Source organism: Protopterus annectens, chromosome 3.part0, assembly GCF_019279795.1.
Source record: "Protopterus annectens isolate FY-2018-M chromosome 3.part0, PAN1.0, whole genome shotgun sequence".
In the NCBI taxonomy this organism is placed as follows: Eukaryota; Metazoa; Chordata; order Ceratodontiformes; family Protopteridae; genus Protopterus; species Protopterus annectens.
Window position 1 is genome coordinate 341235733 of NC_056731.1, and position 24015 is coordinate 341259747.

General features: G+C 40.6%; 1 protein-coding gene across 3 annotated transcripts in view; it reads left to right on the forward strand.

Moving 5' to 3' along the window:
• CDK13 (cyclin dependent kinase 13) overlaps window positions 1–23690 on the forward strand; it is a 2153482-nt gene extending 2129792 nt beyond the window's left edge. For all 3 annotated transcript variants that reach the window (XM_044064803.1, XM_044064806.1, XM_044064804.1), the window contains 2 exons: window positions 21133–21651; window positions 22297–23690. In XM_044064803.1, coding sequence (XP_043920738.1) covers window positions 21133–21651; window positions 22297–23126 — 1349 coding nt within the window. In that variant the 3' untranslated portion in view covers window positions 23127–23690. The remainder of the gene's footprint in view (window positions 1–21132; window positions 21652–22296) is intronic.
• The last annotated feature ends 325 nt before the right edge of the window (window positions 23691–24015 follow it).

Genomic DNA, 24015 nt, shown 5'->3' on the forward strand with positions numbered 1-24015 from the left:
AAATTTCCATTTAATACTTTTCGCACAGTGAAACTTAGCTAAAAAAGCTTTACAAACAGTGAGACAATAACAAAAGTGATTTAACAGGCCCGGTAAGGCAGACAATTGCAGTACATCAGTGCAGATTAGTTTATAGCAATAAAATACTGTTGTCCATTTTCATTCTTCCGCAGCCTTTTCCCCCTCCATCCCCCTGTCCCTTCTGGGAAGATTTGCTGAGGTGTTCTAAGAACCACTGTTCGTTTTGAGCTCCTGGTTCTGTCTGCTATCTTAATGATAGTTCTCTATCCATACTTTTATCCATTGTTTATACAGCTGCAGCAAACTCGATCTGAGGTAATTTGGAGGACAGGGATATTTATGGGTAAGGAAGGAGCTTAATAGTTGGATCCTAAGCTGTAAAAAAAAAAAGTGGCAGAATCAGATCCGAATCCTCAGGTTGAGGAAGAATGAAAATGAACACAGGTAGACTGTTATGGTAAGTACATAACTTCTTTTTCACTGTACACCAGGCAGAAGAGAAGCAAATTTATGTCCACAATCAGGGAATGTTTAGAGGCAAGTGTGAGATTCAAGCTACTGTGTTAAGCTGTCTTCTGAATATTTTTCCTGAAGGATTGAAGACTTTTTTTTATGCAGAACAGCCTAAAAAGGAAGTAAGTGCGTATCCAACAAAAAGCTAGCCAGCAAACCGAATGGGACTCTGATTTTCATTCTTCTCACAGTAAAGCTCATAGAATGACCTTGTCAGTGAAACATTTTCCAGTATGCTAAAGGAAAATGCTTGAGAGACAGAAAAAAAAAAACACAGGGGATTAATCAGGAGTACCCTGGACTTGAACCAGAGTCTGGTTTTGGGAAATGGAAATGAACAGGAAGAAGATCAGTAGTATTGAAAGTAGTGAATAAATGGGAGGGTATAAAGCATAAGTCACATTTGTGAAATTTGGCTTTACAAGAAAAAGTGGCTGAGAAAGACTGGACTTCTGTTGACTTTGTTAAACTTGATCAGAGATACTAAAAGGAGAAAAAGTAAGTGTAAGTAGAACAATTTTTGTTCTTATTAATATTTTTATAAAACATATTGCGCTAGGCAGTCAGATTTGCCAGTACTGACCTTTAAACTACAGTGAGCATTTGTTTCTCCTTGCGTTCTCTGCAGGTAACAGGTCCATAGCTTCCTAATAGACTATCAGGATGTTTTTCTGTTTTCTAAAGAAATTAAAATGTATGCCATTATTTAGTGACTTCAGTCTTCAGTGACTTTTGAAGGGGGGGGGGGGGGGACAGAAATTTTTATGATTAATAGACCAAGCATGTGAGGCAAAAATCTAGACAGTCTGTGAAAATCTGGACAGTTGAGAGGCATGGAAAGTGAGTATAAACTTGAGACAGTGTTTAGTTGTCTTTCTGACAGCACTCACCAAATGCTTTACAGCTTTGAAAGCTAGCAAAACACATGGAGATTTTTTTTCTGTGACTAGTAGTAAATGGAGCGCATAAAGCTCCATGCACTAAAAAGAATTATGATAGGGTCCTCCGATAAAGAGCTGCTTACATGTTCTCAACATGGATGCCAGGATTCGCCTCTCGAGCTTTGCTCTTGATAAGATGAAATGATGAAAGCCATGAAAAATGCCATGTTTCTTACATATGCAGAGATGTCTTGTTTTCTTCATTAGCAAATGTTCACTGGGAGTTTAGAAGTCTGCAGCTGAAGGCAGCTATACCTTCTGATGTACTACTTTTCTCATGTTGCAGTATTCTCAACACTTGGGTTCTCCTCTCTTGCTACCTGAAGTCTGGCCAGTATACAAAAGCTTGTAGTCACTGCTGGGTACGTGGGATGTCTAACGACCTAGGGAACGTGGGCCATAAAAGTGACATCTACACGTACCAGACCTCAGAACTTCTCTGCCGCCAGTCGAATGTCAGCTGATGTTCGTGTTTCACTGTTGCAGTCATCACACTCAGGTTATCTGCCTGCAGGTAGCCCTCAGTCGGCCCGAATACTAGAGTCTTGGGATTTCTGCGTTGGATGCTGTCACCTCATCCATGACGTCATGTCATCAGGGGTATAAAACATGCGGCCGACGCCATTACATCAGCTTTTCTTGCCGCGCAGGAGCCCGAAGTAGAAGCAGTTTGCAAGTGCCGATCGGCAGCTACCTGAAATTTTCGTTTTTCAAGTTTCAAACATGAGGTCTTCTAAAGCTAAGTACCCCGTTGGGGATCCTTTTTTCTTGCTCTAACCGATGTCAGAAAAAGTTAACAGTTGTCTTGCATGTGGAAAGCAAATGCCTCAGAGATTTTCATTCTTACTGTGTCACCTGTTAAGGCCCAGACCACGACGTCCCTTGCTGTTGGTTTTGTGCCTTGTTCAACGCCCGAACTATTCGTTGTCAGGCTATTTTTGTCTCTAAATTCTTTTGCTCTCATTCTCCATATTCCAAAATGGCTTCAGTAAGCCATCTGACTACCAATCGTCTGAAAAAACGCAAAGATAAAGACAGAGACAGACCGCATAGGTCCAAAACTGCCACCGACGCTTCCGTTAAGCTAGTCTCCAGTCCGCCAGTACTCAGTGAGGTGCTTTTGCAGCCCCTGTACCCGCTTCTACAGATTTGCAGGCCTCTACTGAGACCCATTCGGAGTCCTGTATGCTGCGAGATGCTTTGACTATGGAACCTGCGGATGTCTCTACCTTGGAAGGGTCTGGAGCCACTGTGCAGGCACCAGCTTCTGTGGGTGTAGTCAGACCTTCCGATGTTCGTATTAAACCACCTGCTTCGTTAATGACCTAAATCTACCTAATTTTTCATGCCCAGAGTTCGCACTACGCCTGGGAAACAACGACCAAACCACATTCTCAAACTCCTATGCCACAGAAACAAATGCTTAGAATGGCTGAAGACCTTATTACTTATTAGGGGAAGCCAGCCTTCCCCCTCTAAAAGACAAATAATTGATTTTCCTTCTGATTCTTCAGACCATGAGTCTGATGACTCTGACCTGTTTGATTACCAGGACATACCCTTAAATATCTATGAGGACTCAGATTTAGAGGATTCAGTTCCCTCAGCCCCCCCCCCCCCCAGAGGACCTTTCTTTCCTGTGAAACCTTGCATACCCTAAGAGAGCATTTCTGCTGGGAATGCCAGGATACCCAGGACTACCCACAGTCTGAAAAGAGACTTGGGGAATTCTTAGACGTGCCTCAGCATAGGCCTCTAGCTATTCCCCCTGTCCTGGATATTGTAGAGGATGTCTTCATGGAATCCAGCCTTACCCCTGATACTTTACCACCTGCTCTTAGAAAGCCTGACAGATACTACAGAGTACCTGACTCACAAATTTCTCTTTAAAAATCCCACTGCGGATCCAGAGACCATTTCCCAGGGACCTAAAGGTATTAAGGCTTCTACAGCCAAAAACCCTACCCATTCAGACAGGGATTGTAGGGCTGTAGACAGATGGGGTAAGAAGATATATACCTCTGCAACTCTTGCCATCAGGGCTTTAAATTGCCAGTTTTACATGTTGAAGTACTAGCAGCATATTATTGATATAATTAAGCAAAAAATGTTGTTGATTCCTGATGCAGAAAATAAGGACTTACAAGACTTAATGCATTCTGCAAACCTAGTTGGTAAACATACTTTGCAATGTGGTTTTCATGCCTTAGAAGCATCTTGCAGGACTGCTGTCACTGGGTCTGTTCTGAGAAGGCATGCTTGGCTGACGGAACAAATCTTGCCAGACCATGTCAAGGCAAAATTACTTGATACTCCATTAAACCAAGAGTGTTTGTTTGGCTCTAAAGCAGAAGTTCTTAAAAAGATGGAGGAAAAAGCTAAATCCATGCAGACCGTTAAGGATTTCGTACAGGTACAGCCACCTAGATTCAGTAGGCATTGACCTTCAAAAAACTAATCCTTTCCAGGCCCTTCCAGACCTCAGCCCAAACCCAGGGGCAACAGACCGCAAAGACTACAGTCTCAGGGAATGCACAGATCTAAACAATGGAGTGCTCCCTCCTCCAAAACTGGGATTGGTAAGCCACCCCCATATGGAAAAAGTTCACAATGACTTGTCCTTAATCCTTCCCAGCCATGCCCAAGTACTTGCCACCCCTAGGAGGAACACTCGCCCTACATGCAAAAAACTGGGAGTATATTACCCAGGACCGATGGGTCTTATACATTGTATCCCAGGGATACAGATTCTTTTTCCACTCTCTGCCAACCACAGGCGGATTGCCAGATCTTCCTCCAAACCAGTGGGCAGAGGCCCAAAAGCAAGTACTTATTTATTTATTTATTTATTTGCAGTTGGTTTATCAGGATAGTCCATTGGGCCATTTGAACCCGTTTTCAATGGAGTCCTGGGGAGAAAAGCTCCATTAGCACTCTAGGTTACAATAGTTTAAAGATTATATTTATACAAAGGTTGCAGTTTTGAACAAGACCTTTACAATTAATACAGCAAACATTGCAAGTAATACACACTAGTGATGAGGTTGGAGTTAAAACTGACTGGCAATGGAACATTGCATTGTACAGCTGAGAGGCATTTCTTCTTAGGAACATACAGTTCATAGTTACAGTCTGATTCATTGTTTACAAATCGCATATAAGTAGCAACAGTCTGATGCATTATTTACAACTAACATATAAGTACTGGAATAAAAGTATATGGAGAGATGAATAGAAGGAGAAAGTTTTAGATGAGAATAAGATCGAGAGAGAAGAGAGAAAGAAGGAATCTAAGGCATTGAATGAAGTGAAAAAGGGGTTTGTTTTCCATAGAATGAAGGGAACAGGAGTTTGATATCATTTGTTATGTGGGGAGAGAGCAGGAGCATTCCCACTGGGATATTAGGTGTGAGTGAAGAGATTTTTTAAAAGAGTAATGGTTAGAAGTGGTACGAATGGAAGGTGGTAGGGAGTTCCAGAGACGTGCTAAACCATAAGATAGAAGATTTTTGCCTGGTGGACGGGATGGTTTGTACACTTCTATTAGATTTTGATTATTGGACCTTAGTACTCGATCAGGAAGGTACATCTTAAAGGTAGAAGAGAGGGAAGGACAGAGGGTGGGGTTAAAAATGAGCTTATGTGCAAGAGTCAGTTGTGTATAGATGAGTTGATTTGGTAGTTCTAGCCATTTTAGTTTTTGGAGAGAAGGGCAGTGATGGGAGGACGACTTTTGGCTGGTAGCAAATTTGGCAATTTTGTTATAGCAGGAGGAAAGTTGAGATTTAAGAGAGGATTGTAGGTTAGTGAGAAGAGGAGTTCCGTAGAGAAGGGAGGGGATAAGAAAGGAAGTAGAGAGAGTTACTTTAGTGGCAGGGGTAAGGTAGTGATTTTGTCGGTAGAGCATGCCTAGTTTTTGATGGGTCTTTTTGATGTTTAGTTGTAAGTGGGAATGGAATTTAAGCTGGTTGTCAATTTGGACCCCAAGTAATTTGGTCTCTGATACCAGTTCCAGAGGTATATTGTTTTGGCTAGTGATAGTGAAGGAGTTAAAGTTGAATGAGGTAGTTTTAGATGGAGTAAATACCATTAGTTTGGTTTTAGAGGCATTTAATACAAGGTGGTTTCTTTTCATCCATTGCTCAGTGGTTGAAAAAGCTTCTTGAGTAAGTTTTAGGAGTACAGGGGTAGATGTGGCAGAGCAGATGATAGTTGAATCATCTGCATATTGGATGATATTTGAGAAAGGAATAGAGTTCTGGAAATCATTTATAAATATATTAAAAAGAAGAGGACCTAATATGGATCCTTGGGGGACTCCGGTTGGGGTATTAAGAAATGAGGAGGTGGCCTTTTTCCATTTTACTGCTTGATGTCGGTTAGATAAGTAGCTGGAGAACCAATTCAAGGAAGAAGGGGATAGGTTAAGTTTAGAGAGTTTAGTTAAAAGCAGACTACGAGAGATAGTATCGAAGGCTTTAGAAAGGTCAAGTAGTAGGGTGGAAACAATAAGGCCAGAATCCCGGGCTTTATTAATAGTTTCAAGGAAGGAGAGAAGGGCAGTCATAGTACGGTGATTTGGCCTGAATCCATGTTGTGTGGGTGTTAGAAGCTGATTATCTAAGAGGTGTGGAAGAAGTTGTTGTTGTATGCATTTTTCTAAGAGTTTAGAGATAGGAGACAGGATAGCAATGGGACGGAAGTTGGTAACATTATTATTGTTGCCTCCTTTATGTAATGGTATAATGAAGGCCTTTTTCCAAATTTTGGGTACTATGCATTCCTGGATTGAATGGTTAATTAGAATGCTAATGGGGTAGGTGACTGCTTCAGCGGCTAGACTGAGAAAATAAGCAGGGATATTATCTGGAGCATGGCTTCAATTTCTGGAGGAGTTTTTTTATAGTAAAAGTGGGAATTGGTTTTAATGAGAAGGGAGGACACTGGGAAGTGTGGGAAGTAAGGGAAGGAGATGGAGAGGGGTGAGTGATAGTAGAAGAAGGGGTGAAGGATTGTGAGTTAGTGGGGGAGAGTGAAGGAGTGGTGGAAGAACAGGGAAGAGTAATGGTAGAGGAGGGAGGAGGTGATGTGGAGATTGTGGTGGTATTAGAGAAAGATGAAGTAAGTTTAGAGATAGAGTCAATGAAAAAAGTGTTAAATTGGGTTGCTAAGTCAGTGTCAGTAGCATTTGGGTCAGGGGAGGGGGTGTCGAGTTTGCCGGGGTTAAGGAGAGTGGAGATACCTTTCCAGAATTTCCGAGGGTTAGTTTTGTTGTTGTTTTGTAGTGTGGAAAAAAAGTTTTGTCAGTCGGAAATGATTTTTTTTACTTTATTTCGAAGTGTTTTGTATTCAAGAAGTACTTTATCTTCTCAGTAACAGGGCTATTCAACCTGTGCCAACAGAGCAAAGGGACAGGGTTTCTACTCCAGGCTGTTCCTGGTGCCCAGGAAGGAGAACTCTTGGCACCCTATTCTGGATCTGTCAACCCTAAACCCCTTCCTGGTGGTACCAGAATTCAAAATGCTTACACACCAGCAGCTCCTTCCTCTGCTAGCCAAGGACTCCTGGCTAGTTACCCTAGACTTAAAAGAAGCTTATCTGCATATCCCCATAAGGGAATCTTGCAGGAAATATCTACGATGTTCATCGTGTTTCACTGTTGCTGTCATTACATGTGTCGGTTGCTGTCCCTTCTTCCATAACGTCAGGTCTTCAGGGGTATAAAACATGCAGCCGACACCATTACATCAGTCTTTCTTGCCACGCGGTGCCCGAAGCAGAAGCAGTTCGCAAGTGCCGGTTGGCCGACTCCTGAAATTTTCATTTTCGAGTTTCAGAACCGAAGTCTTCAACTAAAAGCTAAGTACCCCGTTGGGGAAACTTTTTCTTGCTCCTTACCAATGTCAGTAAAAGTTAGTAATTGTATTACTTGTGGGAAGTAAATACCTCATAAGGATTTTCATTTGTACTGTATTCCTTGCCTAGGCCCTGACCACGACATTTCTTGCTGTTGGTTTTGTGCTTTATTTAATCAGCGCACTATCCGTCGTCGGTACATTTTTGCTTCAAAATATTTCGGTTCTCGATTTAATTATCCTTAAATGAAGTCGGTTAGCCATCCGACTATCGGAACACCGAAAAAATGTAAAGAAAAAGACAGAGACAGGCCATTGAGGTCCAGAACCGCCGATGACGCTTCTCCTAAGCCAGTCGCCAGTTCGCCGGTACTCAGTGAGGCGCTTTCACAGCCCCCGATACCCGCTACTTCTGATTCGCAGGCCTCTACTGAGACCCATTCGGAGTCCGGTATGCCGTGAGATGCTTCACATATGGAACCCGCGGATGTCTCTACCTTGGATGGGTCCGGAGCCGCTGAGCAGGCACCAGCTTCTGAGGGGTGTATTCAGGCCTACAGACTTTCATATTAAACCCTTCTCCAGTGCTAAGGCCTAAATCTCGATCTTTGTCTATAAAACCGACGCCCAGGCCACATGTTCAGGCCCCTATGCCAAAAAACAAATGATCAAAATGGCTGAAGATTAAATTACTCTGATTAGGGGTAGTCAACCCCCCCCCCCCTTTCTAAGAGGTCCAGGATTGAATTAGACTATGAATCTTCTGAACAGGACTCTGTTTCTTCTGACTCTTCTAATGATCTAGATTTGTCCATACCTACTTATGAGGACTCTGATGCAGAGGACTCCATTCCCTCTGCTTCTCCGCCTGAGGATTTCTCTTTTGGGGAAACTTTACATACCTTAAGGGAGCATTTCCAATGGGAAAGTCAAGATTTCTCTGAATCCAAAAAGAAGCTTAGGGATTTCCTCCTCCTTCCTTAGCATAAGCCTTTGGCTATACCTCCTGTACTAGATATTGTTGATGATGTGTTTTCGGAATCCAGTATGGCACCTGATTCCTTGCCTCCAGCCCCTAGCAAACCAGACAGGTACTACAGGGTTCCTGATTCCCACAAATTCCTTTTCAAAAATCCAGTTGCGGACCCTGAAACAATTTCTCAGGGCCCCAAGGGCATTAAGGCTTCTACTGCTAAAAATCCTACCCCGTCTGATAGAGACTCTAGGGCGCTTGGACAGATGGGGTAAAAAAGTTTATACTTCTGCAACCTTAACAATCAGGGCTTTAAACTGTCAATTCCATATGCTAAAATATCAACAGCTTATCATGGACTGCTTAAACAGAAAATGATGTTGATTTCTGACTGTGGAGAATAAAGATTTTCAGGATTTATTGCATTCGGCTGAACAAGCTGGCAAACATACTTTGCAATGTGGTTTTGATTCTTTAGAGGTCTCTTGCAGGGCTGATGTTACTGGGTCTGTGCTTATAATGCATTCTTGGCTTAAGGAGCAATCTCTGCCTGATCATGTTAAAACAAAACTTTGGGATGCTCCTTTACAGCAGGACCGCCTATTTGGCAATAAGGCTGAAGAAGTTCTAAAAAAACATAAAGCTAAGTCTATGCAAACTGTGAAAGATTTCTTACATGTGCAACCTCCTAGATTTAGTAGGCATTGGCCTACTAAGAACTTGTCCTTTCCAGCTCCTTCCAAAGCCACTACGGCCAAACCCAGACATTCCAAAAGCACCAGGTTTCAGTCCCAAGGGACTTTCAAAACTAAGCAATGGGGTGCTTCCACTTCCAAATCTGGAAACAACAAGACACCACCCTGTGGTAAACAGTCTCATTGACTTCCCTTTGAAATTACCAAGCACTTACTCTTAGCCGCCTCTTTGGGGGGAAAACTGACTCTTCATTCAGGAAGCTGGCAACTTATTACCCAGGACAAATGGGTTTTAAATATAGTGTCCCAGGGATACAGATTTCATTTCCACACGCTGCCAACTCCAAACGGTTGGCCAGACCTGCCCCCAAATCAGTGGGCAGAGGCTCAGAAACAAGTACTTTCCCTCCTAAACATGGGAGCTATTCAGCTAGTACCAGAAGAGGAAAAGGGGACAAGATTTCTATTCCAGACTTTTCCTGGTACCCAAAAAAGACAAATCATGGCGTCCAATTCTGGACCTGTCTACTCTGAACACCTTTCTGGACATTCCAAAATTCAAGATGCTGACTCTTCACCAGTTACTTCCTATGCTAGGCAAAGATGCCTGGTTGGCAGCTCTAGACTTAGAGGCTTACCTGCATACCCCAATCAGGGAATCTTGCAGAAGATTCCTTCACTTCAAAGCAGGCTGCATGCATTATCAGTTCTCTGCACTGCCCTTTGGCTTGTCTACTGCACCCAGGCTATTCAAAATATGCGTGGCTCCAGTAATTGCATTTTGCAGGCAAAGAAAAATTCAAATATATCCATACCTGGATGATTGTCTAATTCAGGCAGAAAATCAGGCCATTCTTCTAAAACATCTGGCATTTGTAAAAAGAGTTCTAACCTGTCTAGAGTACACCATAAACAAAAAAAGAAATCTCAACTGGTACCCTCTCAAAAGATTACATTCCTGGGTGTAAGCTTGAATACAACTGCCCAGATGGCTTTCCTTATGCCAGAAAAGCAAATTCATTTGGTGACTTATTTCAAACAGATGGCCACAAAAACCCTGCTATCTGCAAGGCAAGTACTGTAAGCCTTGGGGTTCATGGCCTCCTGCATTCTTCTAATTCCATATGCAAGACTGCATATGAGGAAACTTCAGTGGTACTTAAAACGTTTGTGGAGTCAACATTGTCACAGCCTGGAAACAATGATTCCTATCATACCTTGCCTGTGCCTAGAGTTCCTATGGTGGGCAGAGGCCAACCACCAAAACAAGGGACCGCCATTCACACCACCCCCTGCCACTCAAACTCTAACTACAGATGCATCAGACTATGCATGGGGGGGCTCATCTGGCAGGGAAGTGCATTCAGGGCGAATGGAGCCCAAATCAAATGCACCTTCATATCAATCAAAAAGAAATGCTAGCTGTACAGAATGCTCTGACTGCCTTCATCCAGGACAATTATTTATAAAGACGGACAACACCACGGTTATTTGGTACATAAACCAGCAGGGGAGTACACATTCCTACCCCCTCTGCAGACTAGCCATGGCATTGTGGAACACGGCCTTGAGTTACCAAGTACAGCTACAAGCTCAATTCCTTCCAGGAAAGCTGAATACTCTGGCAGGCAAACTAAGCAGAAATCTCATGGACCCACACGAATGGAAACTGGAACCACGGATTTTCGACATTTCAACATGTTGACACGCAAATGGAGTAGTCCAGACATAGATCTTTTTGCCTCACCCCAGAACTATCAGTTGGACAAATTCTGCACAAGAACTCATCACAAAAAAGCCTGGAAAGTGGATGCTTTGTCATTCAGCTGGAAAAACCTGTCAGTCTATGCTTTTCCCCCTTTGCCTCTGCTCTCCAAAGTTCTACTAAAAGTCAAACAGGACAAACCAAAAATGTTTCTGATTGCTCCAGACTGGCCTCGCCAACACTGGTACCCACTCCTGCGCAATGTGTCACACTTTCCACCGTGGCACCTGCCCCAGACACCTTACTTACTGTCTCAGCAGAACAACCAAATTCTGCGCACTCAGCTCCAAACTTTGAATCTTGCAGTGTGGCTAATCACCTAAATTCATCCTTAGCATCCCTCGGCAAACCTGTGATGGATGTCGTTTTGGAGGCGAGAAGGCCTAGTACTAGAAAATCTCATGCTGACAGATGGAAAAGATTCTGTGCCTGGATTCAATCACAAGGAATAAGCACAGCAGTGCCCAATATTCCTCAGATTTTACAATACTTAACTGAGATGCTTTACAAGGGCCTGTCCTTTTCTTCCATAAAAATCCATGCCTCAGCCATTTCAGCTCATTACAACACAGAACCTCCCCGCTTCTCTCATCCTCTGCTAAAGCAGTATCTCAGAGGGGCGAAAAACTTAAGACCACCCAGGAGAGCTCCAACCCCAGCCTGGGACCTCAATTTTGTATTGGAAAAACAGTCTCCCTCCTTTCGAGCCAGCTGCTACTGCAGACTTAAAATTTCTCTCCTGGAAAACAGCTTTCTTTTTAGCAGTCACTTCAGCTAGAAGGATTTCTGAATTGCAGGCTCTTATGGCAGTGGAGCCTTTCATTATTTTTCATGTGGACAGGGTGTCTCTCAGGACCAATCCATCCTTCATGCTTAAGGTGGTATCCAATGTGGCTCTTAATCAGACCATTCATTTGCCAACTTTATTTCCCAATCCACAGAACAAGGGGGAGTGGATTCTGCATTCATTGGATGTACACAGACAACTTAGAGTTTACTTAAACAGGACAAAAATCTCTAAGAAAATCAGAACTACTACTGGTGGCATTTGCTGCAGGGGCAGAGGGAAAGGCTATTTCAAAGCAGACTATTTCCAAATGGATAAGCCATTGCATTTGTTTCTGCTATATGCACCATGGTAAAACTATCCCCCAGGGGATCAGATCTCAATTCCACCAGGGCTGCATCTACTTCTACAGCCTTTCTCAGAGGGGTTCCTACCAGAGACATTATAGAAGCTGCTACCTGGAGCTCAGTTCTTACATTCACCAAAAATTACCATTTACCTTTCTTCTCTAAATCCAGAACTGGCTTTGCCACTGCTGTTCTGCAGGGCCTTATAGCTGGTCCTAATGCTGTGTAAATCCATTCTCACAACCATAGCTTTCCGAAGAACTGCCGAACAAAAAACGAACACAGAACGTTAATAGTCCTTGTGTCTTGAGACGAACCTCTCCAAGAACCGGCAATTCAGCAGCTTAGTCCGACAATACAAATGCCAATGGAAAAGGTATTTCAAAAGATCAACGAGGCCCAAAAACAAACTGGAATTTTATTGAACAAATACAAAATTATATCCAAGGTAGTGTCCAAAGTTAAGCGCTTTCACTTGCTTGATAGCAAGCTTCATCAGAACAATGTAAAACAGACCTCTCAACATTTAAATAAACTTTTTGGAGCCAACATACAAAATACTTTGTCTTAAAGGCATAAGACACCAGAAAGTTACACAGCTGTACAGAACCAATGGTCATGTCATGAATATGTCCCCAATCTGTACTATTCTTAATATGAATGTGAATACAATACATAATATAATCTAAAAACTTAAAAATAATATTTTTATATATGTATATATAAAATTCCTATTTATGTACGGAACGAATATTTCTGACATATTCTGTCAAAACTGTCCTATAAAAAAATCTAAACAAATGAACAATATGTAATATCCAGTGTGTGTAACTGTCCTAAATCTAACAAGTCAAAAAATAGCTAAAATGTGCCATCAATATGTTGTAAAAATAATATAAAACAATAATATAATTATTAATGTCTTATAGTCACAAAGTAGCTTCTAAATGTACCAATGAACCGCAAATTCAGCCCATGACTAGCAAAGGTTTGATAGAAATAACATCATTAAGTCCTGGTGGGGTTGAAGAATCCAGTAATACCTGCCACCAATACTCTTTGTATGATAACAGGCCTTTGAAATCTCCCCCCCAATATCTATTTGAACACTGTCAATAATAGCGAACTTAAAATAGTGCCTATCTCCACATTTTTTAATATGCCTATAAAGGGCGTTCTTTTCATCTTTTGTCCTTATGCTATATAAATGAGAATATATCCGCTTATTGAATTTCCTCTCCGTTTTTCCTATATAAAATCCTGAGCATATGCCATACATTTAGGCATATATACGATCATCTTAGTACAACATTTGCCTTGTTTAAATTTAATTTTTGTGCTATTAATATTCCCCAACACTAAGCTTTTTTCCTGGAAAATGTAACTACACTGTTTACAATTTCTTTTGAATATGTTTTAAATATATGCAAATGTTAATTAAATATAACTATGAGAAACTAGTGAGACTTATGCAAGAAGTGGAAGAGTTGAATGAGATTATTAGGAAAGATTTATTGTTCCCGCAATGGGAAAAACTTTGTCAAACAGTTTAATGTGGCTGACGATGCCATTAAACAAATACATATCCGTAAAAATAAGAAATTTAGTAGAGATATGGAACAATACAGAAAGGGAAGGGCATATTTATGGAAGAAATATGAAGTGGATAATAATTTTTTAAAAATGTTTCAAATGAAGAATTTGACAATGCTTATACCACTTATGGACATCAGAGGGGCAATCAAGACTATAATTCTTTTCACATAGAGAAGAGGAGAAGACAAAGAGACTGGAAATGGAGAGGGAATTGGAGAAGACAAAAACAGGGATATCAGTAGAAAGGCAAGTACAAGAGAACTTTAGCAAACAAGGGGGGAATGTCACACTGATGAGGAACAGGGATTTGTTTAACCATAATAATGTTAAGATTACACAGGAAGGTGTAGTATATAATTATAAGAACTTTAATATTTATAACTACACTGAGTACCCATTACAAACGGTACATTTTGACTTATTTTCTAAAGGGATGAAATTCATCCCTACTATAAAATTCAGATTTGTTGACTGAATCAGTGAGATTAAAAGATATATAAGGAAACTTAATTTAAGTGTTATGTTTAAGGATTCCATCAGGGACATTAGTAAGCAAGACAGTATGTGTAAAGGGTTAAAAAAGAAGAGTACATTTGTGCCCCCCATGCATCGCATTATATCTATCTATGATAAATCTGTAACACAACAGGTATATAGATTACAAAATCATATTAGTGATAAAAGGATTAACTACAATTTATCCTTGGATGAACAAAAGGTCCTTAGGGACTTAAGAAATGATGACAGCATTAGGGTAATGAAACCCGATAAAGGGGGTGGTATTGTCATTTTTGACAGTACAGTTTATTCTACTAAATTATATGACTTATTACACATGTCGGGAAACTATGAAATTGTCTCTTTGAATGAGATAAATATTGCCTATCGAAGGATTGATTTACATTTAGAAGAATTCCTGATTGGCAATAGAATTACTACAAACACTTATAACTATATTAAAGTGGAACGTCCTAAGTTAGCATCTATAGTGGGAATTCCCAAAGTCCACAAAGATAAAAATGACCCCCCATTTAGACCTATTATTTCGGGCAGTTACTCTAAAACCTTCCCTATGGGCTCATTTATTGATTTTCACTTGAAACATATCTATAACAAAATTCCACATATGATGAAAGATTCATAGGAATTTTTGAAAAAAAATATCCTACATACTTGAGAAGAAATAATTTGCTATTTGCAACTATAGATGTTGTAGACCTCTTCTCCTGTATTCCCAAAACTGAAGGTTTAGAGGCATTTGCTAACAGCATACATAAATATGCAGACCTTAAATGGGATAAAGCATGTTTATTATTGGATATGATGTCAATTGTCTTTGAATATAATTACATTCAATTCGAGGAAGAACTCTTAAGACAAACCAGGGGCGTTGCTGTGGGAGCAGCGTGTGCTCCCATTTTCGCCAATTTGTTCATGTTAGATTGGGAAGAGAATAAGGTGTTTAATAGTCAGTTTATGCAATATATTAAATATTATTCCCGATATCTAGATGATATATATATTTTATGGGAAGGGAGTTCTGACTTTTTGGATCAATTCCTAGAATATCTCAATCAGAGCAGTAGTTATCTCAAATTCACTTTGCATAGAAATGACTATGGTGTACCCTACTTGGACACGTGTTTCTAAAATGGGACCTGGGTTCAAGTCAAAAATTTATAGAAAAAATACTTTTTCTAACAGTTATTTAGAATTTTCCAGCAACCATCCCAGGAATAGGTTTATTAATATTTATAAAGGGCAGATTATACGTGCCATTAGAATGACTTCTGTGTACAAAGATATGATAGAGGAAGTGGCATATATTAGAATCATGTTTAAGGAAAGAGGATACGATGATAAGATGATGGTTAGAGTTAGTCAGTTGGCCATTCAAGGATGGACATGTAAATATAAACCTTTGTTGGGTTTATATTTTGAATCATGGGTGACTGATGATAGAACAGCACATTCTTTAGTGGACAGTCCATCATATGGGGAATGTGTGTTGGAATATGGACCATATATTGGTAAAGTTAAGAACATTTTGACTACTAACTGGAATATTATTTCTATTGACGAGGAATTAGCATATTAGGAACAGGACCCAGATTTGTGTTGAAGATGGGGTATAATATTAAGAAATATTTAGAGAAAAGTAATTTAAAACCACTATCACAAGATACTTATACTAAAAAATGTGGAGATAGGCACTATTTTAAGTTCGCTATTATTGATAGCGTTCAAATAGATATTGGGGGGGGGGGCTTTCAAGGGCCTGTTATCATACAAAGAGTATTGGTGGCAGGTATTACTGGATTCTTCAACCCCACCAGGACTTAATGATGTTATTTCTATCAAACCTTTGTTAGTCATGGGCTGAATTTGTGGTTCATTGGTACATTTAGAAGCTACTTTGTGACTATAAGACAATAATTATATTATTGTTTTATATTATTTTTACAATATATTGATGGCACATTTTAGCTATTTTTTGACTTGTTAGATTTAGGACAGTTACACACACTGGATATTACATATTGTCCATTTGTTTAGATTTTTTTATAGGACAGTTTTGACAGAATATGTCAGAAATATTTGTTCCGTACATAAATAGGAATTTATATACATACATAAAAATATTATTTTTAAGTTTTTAGATTATATTATGTATTGTATTCACATTCATATTAAGAATAGTACAGATTGGGGATATTTTCATGACATGACAATTGGTTCTGTACAACTGTGTAACTTTTTGGTGTCTTATGCCTTTAAGACAAAGTATTTTGTATGTTGGCGCCAAAAAGTTTATTTAAATGTTGAGAGGTCTGTTTTACATTGTTCTGATGAAGCTTGCTATCAAGCAAGTGAAAGCGCTTAACCTTGGACACTACTTTGGATATAATTTTGTATTTGTTCAATAAAATTCCAGTTTGTTTTTAGACCTCGTTGATCTTTAGAAGTATCTTTTCCATTGGCATTTGTATTGTCGGACTAAGCTGCTGAATTGCTGGTTCTTGGAGAGGTTGGTCTCAAGACACAGGGACTATTAACGTTCTGTGTTAGTTTTTTGTTCGGCAACCGTAGCTTTGGGAATCTACCCAAATGTAATGACTGCAACAGTGAAACACGAAGAACATAGTACAGTTGTGTACACTTACCATAAATGTAGATGTTCGAGTGTATTCACTGTTGCAGTCCTGGTTACCTTCCCTCCAGCCCTCTGTTTTTCTCTTACTATACCTGTACTTTCTTTTACTACGCTTAAAAGCTTTTTTGGTGTATTTGCTTTTGTTTGGAGGTATACTTTTTGTGTTTTTTTAATTATATATATATATATATATATATTGCTCCCCATTTGGGGTGCACCTGCCATCTGGGACAAGAAAAACTGATGTAATGGCGTCGGGTGCATGTTTTATACCCCTGATGACCTGACATCATGGAAGAAGGGACAGCAATCGATGAAGGACCCAAGACTTTGTTAATCAGGCCGACTGAGAGCAACCTTCCAGCAGATTACCTAAATGTAATGACTGCAACAGTGAATACACTCGAACATCTACATTTATGGTAAGTGTACACAACTGTACTTTCCCCCTACTATTTCACCTGGCTAAGGGCAATCACCACAAGTTACCCCGGAGAATGGACCTGCTCACACAGGACAAGGGAACACCCTTGCACCCTCAACTGTCCACACTAAATCTCACTTTTTGGGTGACTGGGCATTGATTCCCTTCAGACACCTATATGCAGAGGACATGATCCAGGTTCTGCAGGAGGCCAGAAAACCAACTACCAGAAAATCCTACCTGTCAAAGTGCAAGAGATTTTCCTTATGGTGTCAGAAAAAGAGCCTGCGCCCACTGACGGCAGAGCTCTCAGTGGTCTTGTCCTACTTGTGTGATCTCATGAAGTCTGGACTGTCATACTCCATTAAAATCCACCTATATGCAGTCTCAGGTTGCCTGCCCCTGGTACCTCCTTTTGCATCTAGATTGTAGAGTTCAAACTTTGCATGAGAGGAGCTCTTCACCTCAGGCCACCAAGGAAGCCAATTCCACCTCCTTGGGACCTTAACTTTGTCTTAGAAAAATTTACTCTTCCACCGTTTGAACCAAAGACTGCTCCCTCCAGCACTTCATTGGAAGACCATACTCTTGGTGGCCATAACCTCTACCTGACGAGTCTCTGAACTCCAGGCCCTTATGGCACCCCCCCCCTTCACTGTCTTCCACAAGGAAAGGACAATGTATGCTTAAGTACTAATCCCACGTTCATGCCCAGAGTGGTAAACGACTTATCCTTAAATCAGACCTTCAGTTTGCCTACCTTTTTCCCCTCTCCGCAGAACAGAGCAGAGACGATACTTCACTCCGTTGATGTACACAGACAGCTAAGGTTTTATTTGGCCAAAACCAAATCCTTCAGAACATCTGACAGGCTCTTAATCTCCTACCACCCTAGAGCATTGGGTCAAACTGTTTCCGAGCAAACTATACCCTCGTGGATATCAAAAATCATTTCCTTTTGCTACACTAACCATGTTAAGTCACTTCCAGCCACAGTTAGTGTACAGTGTACCAGGGCAGTGTCCTCCTCAGGGGCTTTCCTTAAAGAATTGGATATAGCTGCTATCCTAAAGGCAGCTACTTGGTCCTCAGTTCACACATTCACCAGACACTACAAACTGGGTATGGTCTCTAGAGCCAGGGCAGGATTTGCCAGAGCTGTCCTCCATGAGCTTGTTGAAGGTGCTTCTGGTCCACCAAACCTTCATTAGCACAGGAGCTCTTGCACTCTCCCTGATATCATGAATACAGTAGCATATGAATAGATGGACATAGTATTGTTGTGTAAGGACTTACCATAACCTTAGATGTCCTTCTCTTCTATATGCTGCTGTATAGTTTCCCACCCAGCCTTCCCCCTCGCACTTTCCTGATTCCTGGAGTAACCACTCCATTGTCATTGTATCCGGCGACATTCGGTTCTGAAGAGGTGCGTGATGACGTCTGCATTATACGCGACGTCCGTTTATGACCGACATCCGAGAGAGGCGCAAGACGTCACCCGCACCCTAGCGGTAGCATTTAACTTCTGTATAACAGCCAGACGTACGAGAGTTCACCAGCGGCAAACTCCCTGATGTCATGAATACAGCAGCGTATAGAAGCGAAGGACATCTAAGGTTATAGTAAGTTGTTACACAACCGTACTATGTCCTTCTCTTCCATGTTGCAGTATTCCTTCCCTCCCACTTGTCTACTTTCATTGCATTTAACCTGTCTAGAGGGCATTGTTTGGCACCACTTAAAACTATTGTCCGACTGGGCAGTCAGTTCGGAGGTCTGCGTGCAGACATCATATTTAAGGCCCCTGGTTTATGGGCCCTGCGTGTGACATCCTACACACTAGCAGCAACCAGGCTTAAGCTTTTGCATAGGAGCCGACATTCGAGTCCCCTGAGATGGAGGATCCCACAGTCAGAATACTGCAAAATGGAAGAGAAGGACATCTGTGGTTATAGTAATATTTCACACGACTATTCTTTCCACACAGTGCTTCACTGTTTAACAGGTTTTGGGCATAATGTTTAGGTATTTTACTGTACAAGGCATTGCTAACCCCCATGAGTGGTGAGTACCTCTGTGCAAACTTGGCTGATAGGAACCATATATTCTCCACGTGCTGAAACATCACATCAAGGCACTGGTGTAGGACTGGGAAAGCTGATGCATTTGAACATGTCCCCCTGTCAGTGCTAGTAGGTCCCTATATCAGGGATGGTTAATGCTACAGAAATAGTGTCTAATAAGTCAGGCAGTCTATGACCATTCTTGTTCCATGTATGGCATCACAAATCTGCTCGCTTTTCTAAGCTGTCTTTCTCCACATAGCATTTGACAATTTCCTGTTCATGGAGGTGATAGTATGTCCGCTATTGGCAGACCCTTTTGCAATACAGAGGGTGGTGACATGCAGCATGGCAAGCACTGGCTGAGAATGTGGCCACTAACACATGCTGCTGTACTAATGCTGATGTTACTTGTACATTGTGCAGCTGAAGCTCCTATACACTGCAAAATCCTGACATTCAGAATAGGTGATCACTATGCTTATTTTCCTAAACGTGCACATCTCTGACTCACTCCGTTATGTTGGATTCATCGTTTGTATATGTGATGGCTTTCATTAGCTTGTTGACACTCTTTTACAGACCATTGTGTAGTCATTTGCTTACCATGCATGTGGTGCTACTTGTCTCTGTGAAATGCCCCTCTCTAGACGTCATCACTCATCTTGCTGTAATGCAGTCTTTCTGAGGAACATCCCCTATGTGTGAACTTTTTTGTGATATGGTCAGAAATGCCTCCCTTTCATTTTTAACATTGAATAAGCTGCAGAGTTTTGGACATTTTTTTTTTCAAAATACATGCAGAGATTAATAAAATATACTATATTGATTAAAGTGACTTGCAAACTTAGGATGGCAGTGAAGCATGCTTGCTGCTGTTAAATGTGCAGAAAATGTATACCCATCAATTACAATTTGAAGCCATATATGTGGCTAAGGTGCTGAAGAGCCAACCATAAGTAAGGGAGAGGAACTTAGCCTTCCAGAGCAAAGCTTGATTGGATTTCTTGCATACTGTCTTAATATCTGAGCATTAGGCTTATTGCAGGACTTTCCAGGTAAAACAGATGTCTGTGTGAGAAGGTAACATATGGAAGCACATTCTTATAACTACCTCAGAGTCCCAGGACTTAAAACAGAAGGTGGTAGGAGTTAAAGGTAGGGTTTGCACAGAAAAATAACTGGTTTCCACACTGGTTACCTTGGGAAGCCCCTTTCCTATTGCAGCAGGCCCCAAGCATGTCCCCCGAGTTGTCAGATGTCACTGGCAGGGAGGGGGCAAATTAGCAGATTAAAAATATAGTTTTTTGTTTAGTTAGAATGAACATTGAGGCAGAACACTCAAGTCAAAGCCATAGCCATGAAATACTATATAGCTGCTGCTCATTGTCACTGAGTCATTGTGCACACTGAAAATATGTTTTAGATAAAAGTTAATTTTTATTTTTTTTACTAATAGGTCAATTTATTTTACATTTAGAGATTATTTAGCATGTTATCCATATGCAGTATTGTTGTTAACTACAAACTTTTACTGTTGTATAGCAGAATTCCATCCATCCATTTCCTTCAGCACTGTCTGAGGCAGGTCTTACTATTTAGAGAATTTCCAAAGGCAGTTTAAGACTGAATAACTGGTGAATAGGAAAGGAAGGCATGATAGAAGCCTGTTTTGTTATGCAACAGAAAGCATGTTTTAAAACCATTAGTTGCTTATCACTTTCACAGGCCACTTTTCTGTGCAAGACTGATAATCATAGGGTGGCTGAAGGGTGATCTAGCAGCTGATGATGATGATGTAGTGCATCTTCATTTCACATTTTTGCTGTTCTTTCTTAATAGTTATTGTGCAAAGTTAAACACTACCAATTTGAGCTGGCATTTGCTGTTGTAGGTAAATTTTGTTGACTATGTTTAGTTCACTTTTGTTTGTTGTTTGAGTTGTTAATGAATCACGACATATTTTCATGTAAATATTATGTTTTTCATCTCTAGGTAAACAGTCCATTGGGCCACCTCTAAACCAAAGCCAGTTGGCAATCCTATTAAACCTTCTACAGTCAAAGACCAGTGTTAGTTTGGCACATTTTGCTCAAGTTCTGAACATTAAAGTGAATCCAGAGACACAGCAGCAGCTGAGCAAAATGACACTTCCAGCTGGAATATTGGCAGCTAATGATAAACAGTTAGGACCAAAAATGCTCTTGAAACAGCCAGCAGTAACCCCTCGTTTACTGCCACCAGCAGTGGCTCAGCGTTCTCTTCCACCAGCAGTAACACAGCGTCCTTTGCCTTCAGCAGTACCCCAGCCACCAACACAAGTCAATCCTAAACCTGAAGCAGGAACTCCATCACCAGCTTTGCAAAGTGCATTTACTGCTCTTTTGTCTCAGCTACTGAAAATTCAGCAGGCACAGAAGAAGAAGTTGGTTACAGAAAAGACAGAAAGCACCACAGACTCTAAAGCACCACCGCAGTCCTTGGAACCTCCAAAGAATGAGATGGCTGCTCCATGTATGTATCTTAAGTCATCGTAGAAAACTGCAAAAGTGAAAACTTATTGGTCCTTTTACATTTTTTTACCTTTATTTTAAAGGAAGTGCCTGTTGTTTAAAGTTAAATTTGCTGAAAAAGTGTTTTGCATTACCCCTTACAAGATGCAGTGTAATGAAAGTCTTAGTTTGATTGCTTTTTAATGACTTAATATTAAATTGGCACATTATTTAATCATGCTATTTCACCAAGCATGCAGGACATATGTATATATATTTTTAAATCTTTTCTGTTGTGATTTTTCACATAGATTGAAGTATGGATAAATTGAGGTCATCATCATCAGGCTCACTTGGCTGTGTCTGTTATCAGGGGATGGTGTATGTTTCTATGTTGGTGGTTTTGAACCCACATCATAATTACCTTTTAACTACTGCTCATGGTAACTGAAGATGTCCGTTTCCTGTAGGAGGGTGACTGAAGACCTCTATTTGCTGTAGCAGCTTATAGCAGTTAAAGTATACTGAAATCCATCTGACTGTAGAAATATGAATAGCCATTTTATCTGAAAATGCAGGGCAGACAGCTAGAAAGTATGGGTTATGATCCATCTGTCTTGATTACTGAATTTGCCAGTCTCTTACTTCTGTCTCCCCTTGTTTTCAGGTCAAAAGAGTTCTGCTAGTGAATCACAAGAGAACAACAACCCAGAGCAATCCAGTGTTGAGGAACCGCGTGCTATCTTGCCTCCTGACCAGAGACCACCTGAGCCCCCAGAGCCACCACCTGCTGTGTCTGAAGACCTAGACTATAGAACTGAGAACCAGTGTTCTGGTGACTCTTCTGTGCTAGATCCCCATGAAGAAGTAAAAGCTGCCCTTCTAAATTTGCTAGCCCAGCATCAAGCCCAGGAGCAAGGAAGTAGCAGTGCTGATTGTCCCAGTGATGGCACTTGCACAACTCTTCAGGAAAACAATGATGGTTTTGCTTTATCTTCCACCAGTTACACTAATGATGGATATGGCAGTGGACCTCCTAATGCTGGTGGAGAAAGGAGAAGTTACATTGGAAGCACAGATGTCCCGTCAGTTGATAACTACAGTACTACTTCATCTCAGAGTGCGAGTACAGCACCCCTCTCGGGACTTACAGAATCTTTTCCTAGCATGGTAACTGCATATGGAGGTAGTACGTTCCTTAACACTGATACTGTACTATTTAGCGGTGACAAAGACCATAGATTTGAATATATGCAAGGTCCAATAGCAGTTCTAGGCAACACTTGTGACTCTGCTGTTGGTTCAGAAAGTACTCATTCTTTGCCAGCAAAGAGGCTTAACTATAACTATGGTAGCAGTCTGCCAGAAAATCTTTGTGCAGGTGGTTCCATCCATGGACAAACTTGGGACTCTCCTGCACAAGGTTCAAGATTCTCCCAGGTTTATAGAGGACACATTGACACATCATTAACTGGAGGAAGAGGATTACCATATTGAAAACGTTTTTTTCCTCAGGCTTATTTTTGGAAAGAGGACTTTTTTTTGGTTACATTACAGCTGTATTTTCCCAGCAACTGTCTTTCATACTTGTACATCATTAGTTCAGCTAGAACCACTTATTTTCTCCATTTCCCCCAGGTCGTTGCTACTGTTGGTTTAAACAGTTTTAAAGTGTACATTTTCATTTGTACAAATCAAATTATACAGTTTGTAACTAATATTTCTAAAGCGGAAATTGAATTTTAAGTAAATCATCTTTTCTTGGCAGTCTTGCAGAACTTTTCCACTACAGCAAAAGTTAAATATTTTGTTCCATTTATAAATGCACACATTTGGACCAAGATACTCAGAAAATAGCAATGTTTTACAAGAAAAAAAGGCCTGGCAGGCCCCATGATTAATTTGGTATTTTCTTTATACAAAACTACTTTTTTCTGAAGATAACAGTAAGTTTTGACACTGCTTTAAGTGTTATTGTGAAAGTTATATATATAATTTCTGCTTGTTTCAGAAAAAAAAAAATAAATGCCAGACTTCATTATTTATAACAAGAAAATTTAACATTTGGTCTGTGTGATTTCCCCTTATAAATTCAGAGTATTTACTAGAATGAATTAATGCCCACAATACATTAAAGTATTTCTTTAAAATAAATGACTTCAGTAGTTATCTTCTTCAACGCTGTTTGCTGTATCTCTGTATTCCTGTGGTCAGCATTGTCTTCATTTAGCCACCTCAGTGGCCATGATGGATAAAGCACTATCTTTTGTTTCAGTCAGGAGGAGGATGTGGGGTGGACTGCACATACCATATTAATATTTGTGCTGTGGACCAGAGATCACAGAATGGCACTTCTTGACAAGAGTCAGAGTCTTTTAGGTTACAT